General features: G+C 37.0%; 1 protein-coding gene and 1 long non-coding RNA gene across 2 annotated transcripts; both read left to right on the top strand.

Moving 5' to 3' along the window:
* Positions 1-1,472: 1,472 nt before the first annotated feature.
* LOC137403582 (uncharacterized) lies at positions 1,473-2,629 on the top strand. The gene is made up of 3 exons (XR_010979590.1): positions 1,473-1,549; positions 1,730-1,820; positions 2,511-2,629. It is a non-coding gene; the product is annotated as an uncharacterized lncRNA (long non-coding RNA).
* Positions 2,630-2,653: 24 nt separating this feature from the next.
* LOC137405186 (uncharacterized) lies at positions 2,654-6,060 on the top strand. The gene is made up of 4 exons (XM_068091414.1): positions 2,654-2,677; positions 4,343-4,559; positions 4,715-4,865; positions 5,362-6,060. The coding sequence occupies exons 1-4, from the start codon at positions 2,654-2,656 to the stop codon at positions 5,711-5,713; spliced, it is 744 nt and encodes a 247-aa protein (XP_067947515.1). The 3' UTR covers positions 5,714-6,060.
* The last annotated feature ends 6,105 nt before the right edge of the window (positions 6,061-12,165 follow it).

The raw sequence follows: 12,165 nt of genomic DNA on the forward strand, positions 1-12,165 counted from the left end.
TATAGCATATACGGTATATATATACGGTATATATATACCGTATATGTATACCGTATATGCTATATACCGTATATATATACGGTATATATAATATAGTCTTATAGTCTGAGTTACAATTTGTTGAAGCTTGCAAGTTTTTTATTTTATATTTGAAGGCATATTTTCATTTCATAACTCAATTTAAGCTCACTGCACGCATTGATTCGGTTAATACAGTTTGCAGCCAAAACTACCTTTTTATGTGCAATAGAACAGGTGTTATGATCGTCGATCCATTGCAAACTGAGTTCAGATTACCGCACTCATGCTATCAAATAATACGATATAAGTCTGCAAATTTATGTCCGTAGTTATGAATACGACCATTGGAACAGTCGCTTTTATCGATTTTCTCTGAAGCTTCCCATCAGTGTTGTGCTTTATTGAGGCCATACTCATCACATAGACTTCTGTGCACTACACTTGCGACATGATTATGCCGCCCTGTGTGTTCTTTTCCTGCTAGCTGCTTGCATCCACTCGCGATGTGTTGGATAGTCTCTATTGCATCTTTGTAGTTTGCATCTATGATCCCTTCTACCAACTGCTAGCCACTGCAAAGTTTTGAGTTTTTTAGTTGGGAGCACTTGCTCCTGCGTTGCCATGATTAGGTACTCCGTATTGGCCGTAAGGTCACGTTTGTTCAAATACATAGACATGTATGTCTAGTGGAGGTCGTCAATTTCAGATACTTGTCCAGTGGTAGGCACCACGGAGTGGTTTGATGTGACATTCAGGTTTCTCATCATCAGTGTGCAGCTCCTTTGTCTCAGCATTCGAGTGGAATTTAGCCACTTTGTTGCGCCTGATGGGTACTTTATTACCAGTAGTGTGTAAGCTTTTCATTTTGTATACAAGTAGATGATGTTTGTCATTCTATAAACATTTTTTAATGTAAAAAAATTCAGGATTCTGTTTTCAATCAGTCTCAATTACCTTATAGACTGAGGGTTCTGGTTGTCATGTGACTCAACTGCTTCTAATTTCAAACCTTATTACTAGCAGTGTGTAGGCATCTATAATTGCTACGACTTGGTTCCTGGTATTGAACTAGTTTTGTGGGATCCCCTGAATGGGTTCCTCGTATTCGGTAATGGCTTTGTGACGCACTGTGGTTTCACAGTTGATGTTGCTTTGCATATTCATAAGTACTTGTACCCTTCTATATACCTGATGGTACAATTTTACAAATCTAAGCCATTTGTGTGCACAGCACAACCTTTCTGGAGGATTAGCTTTCTACATCTTTCAATGCCAGCTGCTATTGTTCACAGCATAAAGAGTTTATTGTTTAACTTAATCTAATACAAACATCACAAAATACCTACATGCATGGCTGTATGCTTGTTGCTGCCGGGCTGCTGCTATAGTGATTTTGATTGCATTAGTGATTATTGGCAGCATGACTCTAGCAGACTTAAACTAGCAAAAGAGCGCTGTCGGGTGAACCATGTTTTTATTATAAATGTTAGAGAATGAGATAGAGACAGGATGGTCTAAGGATCAGCATGTAAGTGATTATTTATAGAAAGATTATTGATCATGGTACTTGTTTGTTAATTTGGTAAATTGTCTGCCTTTGCATGCGTGTTTCTCCATATCTTCCTTCTTTTATAAGCCTGTGAGTTCAGTGTTACATGTTACAGGTATAAGCTAGTATTGATCATAAGACAGTCTTGTTTGCTTTCAGTAAAGACGTTTTGAGAGTGTGACGCAGCAACGCTGACCCTATGAGTATTCATATGATAAAACACGGAAACAAAGTTTACAAAGAAATTCAGGTGCGTGGTAAGCGTTTGCTGGTGAAGGGTGGTCACCGGTGTCTCCCCCACCGGGATTACAACAAGGAGACAACCAAATGTTTGACTGAAATTACTTAGCTAATCTAATCTTGCTGAAGAGCAGCTGCTGTGACACTAATTGTAAATAATTGTCACTGAACATTGATAAATTGAAAATAAGTTACATAAGCCAAATTTACAATGAAATACTTATAGCCATGCTACGCTATCTATATGTTGATTCTGTAACTCCAGGTTTTTAAAGGCTCGACATTGATACTAAAGTTACTCTAGTTTAAACAGAGCGCTACTGGATCTAGCGATTCCTTTCCAATCTTAATTATACAGCAGCTGATCATTTCATTAGACAGATTTGTTGTGGGTTCTTTAACTGTCACGTTATATGAACGGTTGTCTGCTGGTCTTCACAGGGATAGCATATGACACTGAAATGTGTCAACTGAATCTCATGATCCTAAACCAGTGCCAAAGCCTCAGGCTTTCTCTGTCGCTGAGGTATTGCGATGTTATCGCATTACCGAGGCTGATAGACGACCAAACTATCACAACTTTATCTCAAACTATCACAAGTATATCTCAAACTATCACAAGTATATCTCAAACTATTGCTTTACTGCGTACTCATCAGGCTTGGTCACCCTGGTGACCTGTCTATGTTCTCATTTGTAGAAACACTTAGTCACCAGATTCCCATCTCATTTTGTACCCAAGAAGATGATGTTTGCCATTCTACAAGCACTAGTAACTGTGCAGTTCGGTGTGTCTTGAGAGATCGTCAGGTGTAATAATTGACTGCACAATTATTCCACAATATGGTAAGATGGTCGAGTGATGCCGTTAGTAGCATGCCTGGCTGATAAACCAAATGTATGAGTTCAAATCCTGAGTGATGTAATATTACATCCCAAAATTGGAAACCACCATATTACATCCCATCATGGAAACCGCCGTCTCGCTCTCTTTCATACGCAGACATATGCCTTCACACAAGGCGTCAAACAACCATCACTCTACTATCGCCTTTTGTAGAAACATGATCCCTTTGTTGGCCCAGCGCAGCGCACCCAGGTGTCGCTTCACTAATTCTGCATGGTAAGCTAGTAGCTACAGTAAAGATGTAATCAGTGATGTAGTGCTAACCTTTTTTTAACCATAACTGTAAAGTTGCGATAAGTGGATGTAGGCGACCAAAAGTCGCAACGCGACTCCACCGCCACTACGTGGTTGGGCTACTGATCCAACCGCCACGTAGTGACGGTTGGAACAGCTGGGGGCCTGGGGGCGCTGTAAGCCCCCAGTGGAGTCTGGGGTGAATCCTCGGCCGCCAAAGCCTACAGGGATTTCAAATCATTTGTATGATATGAGAAATGAGCACATCTTTAGTAATACATGTAAATAAGTTGAGAAAATAATAAAAATTAATGCCTTTGTCCTTTAGTACAAACGCTGACTGCCATTGGTTTGTTGTAACCTGATTTTAGTCTTTGTTGTAAACAACCAATTAGGATCACAATCTTGTCATGTTACATGAACATTACATCACTGTATTGCACTGTATGCTGCTTTTATATTGAATGGCTATTGAATGTCGATTATAATGACATTATTGTACTTGAATCAATGAAATAGAGCTATAATATACCTTGAGAACTGGTAAAGTCTAACATTTTTAACTCTAACTATAGTTATACTTAAAAAACACAAATTTTTAACCCATTTCTCAGTTATAGTCAGTCAGCCACATAGCAGAAAAGTGACTAAAAATAAAATTTCGTTTCTACTTAATTTAAACTAAGTTTTGTAACTATAGAGTTATGTAAGGAGGTTTGTAGATTCTATTTTTTATAATTTGCCCCAAAATCTGTTGCACATTAAATAATTATTTGATTCAAAACATTGACATTTTATTAGCGTAGCCAGCGCAATCATCTTTATATAGAATCCATTGAAACGTGATACGGTTTGTTATGAACATTGACCAATGAGGATCGATTTCCGGAATAGGCAAACCGATGAAGTTCGCGAAAGTCGTGATTGATGCGTTAGGATTGATTGATGATCTAAATGACTGCTATAATTGCTATTGACGCTTGTTGCATTCATCTTGAGGGTAGCTCATCAAAGCCTGAAACTGTATCACGATTGACAACAGTTAAAATAATGCTCTAACAGATGGGCTGCTGTTTCTAAACAACCTGAACATTCACATCTAAAGAAGTCATCAACTGTTACATTATTAGAGGTAAGATAAATTTTATTATTATTATTTGATGGTGTAGCTGCTGTATATATTAAATTAAAAAACTTATTATAAAAGATCTAGCAAATTTGTAAATTAGACAAATACAATTTGTTATTGTAAGTAGCAGCATGTGAATAACTGGCATGTAGAGACTGAAGGTTACATGGGCTGCTGCTGCTAATTATCTTTACATATTCATGTACTAGGCCTGTACCCAATAAAGCACTTTTTTTCTTATGAGTATACTTATGTTTACCAGAGCGTCCCATCTTCTGATGAGGAGAAAACTAAAAACTCTGAAAGTGGACCAACTGCCAAGCTTTTACGCTCTAGCTCAACTGTGAGGGCACGTCGACGAACCTCTGTTCTTGATCCTACTTGCATTATATGTCAAAGGTTGGGAAAGTTCATAAAATCTAAGCGTACTCACAAAAGGAAATCGGAAGCATTATCACAGACCCAAACTCTTACAGCGGGTAGGCCTATATTAATATAGTTATATTTTTTGTACTTATTCCTTGAAATTAATAGTAGCTCGAATCTCCATTAGTTAATGTTTTACAGCCTTAACATTTTAATTAATTATTGTCAATTATCTTTTTCCATACTTTATTATTTAACTGGATTGCAGGGCTGCTGAAGAAAGCAGCTGAAATAAGAAATGATCATAGAATCTTGATGTATGTAAGAGACGTGGATCCTGTAGCCTCCGAGGTTCGATATCATAAGTCTTGTTATCAAACATACACCAACTTTCTTCACTATGAACCTAAGGGTGGAAGGTATTTTAAATACAATTAATCTCTGTGATTAAAAAAAAACTGCTTTTGGCATGCTCGTTACTAAATGAATTTTGTCACTTCTGTTTTTAGCATTCTTAAATGTATGTATTTTTCATTGTTGTTAAATACTTGGTGTAAAATACTGGATGTCATGTGTGCTGTGATAGTGACACTTCATTGTACTATAGCCACTTTGAACTACCAGCTTTGGTACATAAGGCGGGATATAAATACTTCCTTTACCTTTAATGTGAGGAGCCTACATTTAGGTGTCATTGTAACCAGCCAAAAACCAAGTTGCGTTTGTCCTAGTTTCATGTGATTTTGGAACACTCACCTATAGGTGTTTAGTAGCTGTTTCATTTGAGATTGACTTACAAACTAGGTAGAAGATGTATTCATTCGGTGTGCAAATTGTAATTTTATGTAGCAATAAGCAAGTGTTCTGTGCGCCTCATGCAGCACAAAATTTAGATTTTATTGTTTTATGCTACAGGACATCAGCTAAGCTAAAGTATCGACTTCGTAAGCAGTTTGACAGATTGGTCTTTTACAAGCCTGCAAACCGAACTCGATCTGAAATTGTCTATGCTGAAACTGCTTCACTGTCTGATATTGTGGCAGATGACAGTCTTCGACTCGCCAGATCATCAACAACTAGTGAAGACTCTGTAGACTGTAATCTTAGCCAGTTGATACCGTCTTCAGCATCTAATGTAAACAGAGAACTGTATTATAGTGGTCTACAAATAAGAAATGTCATAGAAGATTCAACAAAGGAAAAATGTTTGGACAATGCACAGCATGTTTCCAGTGACTTTGAGGACTTTGATAATTTTGATGATTAAGTAAATCTGTAATTGGGCTATTTTTCTAATTTTCTGTCAAATCTTCATCCAATTTTAGTCAACATTTATTATCTAAATATAGAATTCGGAGTTGTCCGTCTTGTATTACTTGCAGATAAGAAACAATTCTACTTTTGCTACAAAAGAGGTAAATCAACAGTACATGTTTGCATGATATAATTTTAAACATAACTTGATTGTTATGCACATATATTATAAAGATAGTAACAGCCTTTCTCAAAATATTTCTTTTTGGCACAATAGGGACAATTATTGCGAATTGGCCAAATTTTTGCGATAACAATTTTGGTAATAACTCGAAAACGTGCATAGAAATTTTGGGGCAAAAGTTTATAAATAAGTTCCTTATTATATAGAGAATGTTTTTCGACTATCAAACTTTAGTTTGACTAAAGTAGAAACGAAAATTTATTTCTAGTCACTTTTCTGTTATGTGGCTGACTGATTAAAAAGCAATGTTTTTTTTTAATCACAGAGATTAATTTTATTTAACATACCTTCCACCCTTAGGTTCATAGTGAAAAATGTTGGTGTTTACAAACTTCCTAGAAGTTTTTTTAATTTAGTATATACAGCAGCTACACCATCAAATAATAATAATAAAATTTATCTTACCTCTAATAATGTAACAGTTGATGACTTCTTTAGATGTGAATGTTCAGGTTGTTTAGAAACAGCAGCCCATCTGTTAGAGCATTATTTTATCTTGTTCATTTTAACTGTTGTCAATCGTGATACAGTTTCAGGCTTTGATGAGCTACCCTCAAGATGAATGCAACAAGCGTCAGTAGCAATTATAGCAGTCATTTAGATCATCAATCAATCCTAACGCATCAATTACGACCTTTGCAAACTTTCATCTGTTTGCCGATTCCGGAAATTGATGCTCATTGGTCAATGTTCATAACAAACCGTATCACATTCCGATGGATTATATATAAATATTGTTGCGCCGGCTACGCTAATAAAATGTCAATGTCTTGAATCAAATAATTATTTAATGTGCAACAGATTTTGGGGCAAATTATAAGAAATGGAATCTACAAACTTCCTTACATAACACTATAGTTACAAAACTTAGTTTAAATTAAGTAGAAACGAAACTGAATGATAAACTACCTTGGCTGACTGACTATTAGGGAGAGTTAGGGTAGCACTACATCACTGGCTATAATATGAAAGAGTTTAAGGATCGGTTTTCAATAAGTCTCAATTACCTTGTCAACGGAAGGTCTCGTGTTATCAGTGTGACTCAACTGCTTCTAATTTCAAAACTTTAGGAGTGTGAATAACCATCTTGCATTTGGTTGTTTGATTTTTGGGTGTAATACGTGCAATGATAATTCTATATTTAGATGAATACATTGTGAACCAGGTAGATTTAGTAATTGTCTTAGCAATTAAGCATTATTATTGAGTTTTGATAAAATTATAAATTATTTAAACTGTCTCAAGTAGTCTTCTATGTGCTAACTCAGTGTGCAGGATATGTAACTTATTACATACTGATAGATGTATTGACATGAAGCATTGTATATGTTTGTGGGTAAAATACAGTCCAGCAAATCTCAGAGGCGTTATTCACTTGAAACTCAACTTGGCTAGTGTGATTGTTTATATAACTTTCAGCAAACTGCAACCCCTTCAATACCACTCATATTCGTTTGATTGTCGGTGGTTACATAGGGTACTCCTTGTTAGAAGTGTTTGTTTAAGGAGCTAAGAGCGGGTCACCAGACGGGTTGCCCTCCCCCCTCCCCATGCATAAACATTTAGCCTATTTGCAATGTTCACTGGCTCCCACAGCAGTTTTTCAATTTTAACAAGAACTATTGTTCTTACCCATTGACACTAGCCTATTTCGTCAACACCTTTATACCTGCAAGGAGTTGCGCTTTCATAGCCATAATTCAGTGGCGACATACATTGTACATATTTAAAAATCTAAACGTATTTGTTAATCATATTGTAGCGTCAACAAAGCACATAATCTAACTACTGAACAAAAAGAATCAGTGTTAGAATCAGTGCTAGAATCAGTGTAGAGTCAGAATCACTTTTGTGGAATGCTCAGACTGGTGCTGAGTATGTAGTGACACAAATCTGACATGCTGGCACAGGTGCTCATGCAGAAGTAGCATCAGTGGTTTGCTGAGGCAAATAAAATGAATTTTCTAAGAGCCTCTATAACTTTCTTGTTTAACAGCTTTTGGTTTTTCCTTACGTAGTCGATGTCGCTATGCTTTTAACCATGTGAGTGTACTTGACTACATTTGTCTATCCCTTTAACTGTGCTTGTCTATCCTTTACCTGTGTTTGTCTATCCTTTACCTGTGCTTGTCTATCCTTTACATGTGCTTGTCTATTCTTTACCCGTGCTTGTCTATCTTTTATCTGTGCTTGTCTATTCTTTACCTGTGCTTGTCTATCCTTTACCCGTGCTTGTCTATCTTTTATCTGTGCTTGTCTATCCTCTACCTGTGCTTGTCTATCCTTTAACTGCGCTTGTCTATTCTTTACCTGTGCTTGTCTATCCTTTACCCGCGCTTGTCTATCTTTTATCTGTGCTTGTCTATCCTTTACCTGTGCTTGTCTATCCTTTAACTGCGCTTGTCTATCCTTTACCTGTGCTTGTCTATGCTTTACCTGTGCTTGTCTATCCTTTACCTGTGCTTGTCTATCCTTTACCTGTGCATGTCTATCCTTTACCTGTGCTTGTCTATCCTTTACCTGTGCTTGTCTAGACCTTTAACTGCGCTTGTCTATCCTTTACCTATGCCTGTCTATCCTTTACCTGTCTATCTCTATGTCTATGTCTATGCCTATGTCTATGTCTTTACCTTTTCCTTTACCTATCTATGCTTTACGTTCCGTTACACTTATTATTCAAGTTTGTATTAGCAACCAACGAGCTGTGTGTAATGCCTAGGGCGAGTATTGGTCACAAGCATTGTTATAATTTATATATACCCACAGGGGAATTAGCTATGACTGTAGTATGTGTGATGACAACTGGGCTGCTGCCATAGCGATGGTGATTTCCTTACTGATGGTGATTTCCTTAGTGATTGTCAAAACTCTGACTCTAGCTAACTGACATGCCAGAAGAGTAGTTTCAGGTGAGCCAAGGTGCAAATGTACTTATTGCAAATGTTACAAAAGAATCATAAAACAGTATTACACATCGGTCAGCATATTGTTATGGGTGGATATGGATAAATTATGTTAGTAGTAACTAATACACACACTACATCAGTGTTGAAATTTCTTTGTCATTTCATTCTATTTTGACTATATTCAGTTGTGCACTTTCACTTAGCTTGTTAGAACTAAGTTGATTCTTACTGGTTCAGGTACTAGTGACTATAGTGCTGCACGATAAAACGATATTGCACGGTAAGTGTCGATTTTGTGTGGGACGATTTCATTTTGGGGCGTTTTGTAGGTCGATTCTGTAATCGGTTATATCCAGGTTTTCGATATCGTGTCAAGACAATAAATATCTGTGTTTAATTAGCAGAACCAACATCGGTTATCGCCAGCTTTCGTGATTCAATATCGGCACAACCTGTTAGAAAGAAAAGACAACTGCTAATTATTTTGTCTTTTGACACGATTATTGCTCATGTATATCTGTTTTTTGGTGGAACGTCACATTAGCCTATATCGAGAGAGTATAACTTCAAAGTTTCGATACTGAACGATATCGATAGCTCACAGGGCCAATATATTGCTTTGGCGTGTGGTGTCATATCGCACAGCCCACCCGTGACGGTGTTAAAGGTTGAATTGCAACAAAATTCACATTACAGTTATTTGGTATCAAAAGATTCACCATGACTTACTCCGTTGTGTTGTAGGTGCCAAATATGTGGAAATGTGATTACGAGCTCTTAAAAGCTCAAAAACGAAAAGCCGCCGTAGATTGGAATCTGTTTATTTCTCTGATGTAGTCATTACAGTTTGGTTATTTTCTCATCATGTGATGTTCTCACGTGAATTAGGCCAATAAAAAGCTCAATATAAAACTTATTGTAACACTAGTTTATGACAAACACTTCGGGTTTTACCAAAGACCCCATATCAAGTATAGATGCTCGCTACTTAACAGTTTTGTTTTGGCTTGATATTATTGTCAAGTCATAATCTGATCATGTGACCCAATACTTCGCAAATAATTTTTGCAGCACTTTTCGATTATCACAGGTGACCAACAGGCTCGTCATGATTATTAAACAATGATATGTACTCCTTCGAGCTAAGGTTAAAAAATTAAATGAATTTTTACAGTAAGTTATAAGATATCAGTGCTAAAAGTGACAGCATTACAATGACGATAAAACAGACGCGTAAGAACAATAGACATGGTTTTATTGAATGCGTGAAGTATATTTGTGAAAATATTTTGACGAATGAGATTGCATGGAAGTGTAAACAGAAACCATCTCCTACAACTACGTCACATTTGAGCCGTTTTGAGAAGAGAATCCAAACTACGGCAGTCTCGTGTGGCTGTGATTAACTTTTTTTTTTTTAGCAGTTGGGAAAGAGAGAGGCTGAGTCATTGGAGCTGAACTCTTTTATAGATGTCTAGCATGTGGGAAGGTTAGCATGTGGGGAGTAGGTTGAGTGGTAAGGCTCAATGCTTTATGTCAGGTGTGCAAAGACATGTATCTTCGCACACCTGACACGTACGATGTATCTTGTTTGCATAGGTCTCTAGCTGATGTACGTTATGTATACATGTAGGGTGGAACTCGTGATTTCTTTGTGGAATCCAGGTCATGTCTGACAAAGAATGACAGATCTGTGTAATCATCTGATTCAACTTCAATGTTTCTTTGGTAGTTCTCTGGCAGAGTGATTGACTCATTTTCTGTCATGGTTTCCTTCCACTTTGGAGTTTCTAATTTGCTTTTAGGCATTTTCTAACTATTAGACCATTTGATGTCTGAGGCTTTTGCTGCTTGTACGTATTGTATGCTTATCTTGTGGTCCTGCTTTACTCGCTGTTGGTATCTTGTTTTGGTGATATTTCTACACAGCAATGTACTGCATGCATAAGATTTCATATAGCACTAGCATCGTTAAAAATGGTCTGCCCTTGCAGGCCCACTTTTTCGTATTATCCTTTTGATAAGCCTGTTAATTTGATATTGCATTTTACGTATAAGCTAGTATTGATTTTAAGACAGTTTTGTTTGTTTTCAGTAACGGCGTTTTGAGAATGTGACGCAGTAACGCCGGCCATATGAGTATTCACATGATGAAACATGGAAACAGAGTTTACAAGGAAATTCAGGTGCGTGGTAAGCGTTTGCTTGTGAAGGGTGTTCACCGGTGCTTCCCCCACTGGGCTTACAACCAGGAGACAACCAATTATTTGACTGAGCTCACTTAGCCAATGAAACTTTGCTGAAGGGCAGCTGCTGTGACACCAATTGTATATGATTATCGCTAAATATTGGTAAAATAAAAGTACGTCGATAATTGTTTCATATATATATATATATATATATATATATGTATATATATTGAAGGCCGCATGGTCAGCATGTAAGTGGTTTATAAAATGAGCATTAAGAGAGGCATTTTTGGTTGTGTTAATATTGTCTGTCTTCACAAGTGTGTCTAATTTTAAATATTTCATAAAGTATTATATTCAATGAGAGATCTTAGAGAAATGTTTAATAATATTCTAAAATTCATGTTAAACAAACTGGATGCTGATTTGGTGACTTTGAATTCTTAAAGTCAAAGCATTTAAAGCAAAGCTAAATGAATCCAAGAGATTGCAACTTCACTTTCTAACCATTTCTTCCCCGAGAAAGTTTTTGTTATACAGTGGCTGCTCTTTTACACATAGCTTTGCTTTATGCTTCACAACTGTGTTAACTAGTTGTCTGCGGGTCTTCACACGGATAGCAAGAACCCTTGAAGATGGCTTTGGCCGATTATTCCCTTTGTAAGCTGGATTAGCCCCCAGCGATTCCTGTCGCTGAGGTACTGCGAATCGGTCGTATTACCGATGTTGATAGTTGACTCAACTATAGCTCAAACTATTGCTCACTGCAAACTATATCTCAAACTATTGCTCACTGCAAACTATATCTCAAACTGCTGCTCTCTATAATGAGCTATATCTCAAACTGACGCAAACATTAGTGCATATTATACGTGGGTTGTCTTACCATGCACTCATCAGGTCTCGTCACCCTGGTGATTTGGTTATACATATATTTTGCAGAAGCACCTCATGAGAGAGTCGTCAGATGCCTACGCTAGTTTCTAAAGTTATAAACATGTTCACACCATGATGATCCTAGCACTCCAGAGAACATGTTATCATAGATACAACTGTATCTCGCCATACAGACATGTTTTCATCACCTACTATGTGTATTTCACGTGTGTAGGCCTACTACTTGTCA

Source organism: Watersipora subatra, chromosome 9, assembly GCF_963576615.1.
Source record: "Watersipora subatra chromosome 9, tzWatSuba1.1, whole genome shotgun sequence".
Lineage (NCBI taxonomy): Eukaryota > Metazoa > Bryozoa > Gymnolaemata > Cheilostomatida > Watersiporidae > Watersipora > Watersipora subatra.

What these genes read in the sequence shown, in the direction of transcription:
- LOC137405186 (XM_068091414.1), top strand. Translation starts at nt 2,654, where the DNA reads ATGGTAAGATGGTCGAGTGATGCC. An exon ending in TAAGATGGTCGAGTGATGCC is followed by an intron (nt 2,678 to 4,342) that starts GTTAGTAGCATG and finishes TATGTTTACCAG; the next exon opens with AGCGTCCCATCTTCTGATGA. An exon ending in TATGAACCTAAGGGTGGAAG is followed by an intron (nt 4,866 to 5,361) that starts GTATTTTAAATA and finishes TTTATGCTACAG; the next exon opens with GACATCAGCTAAGCTAAAGT.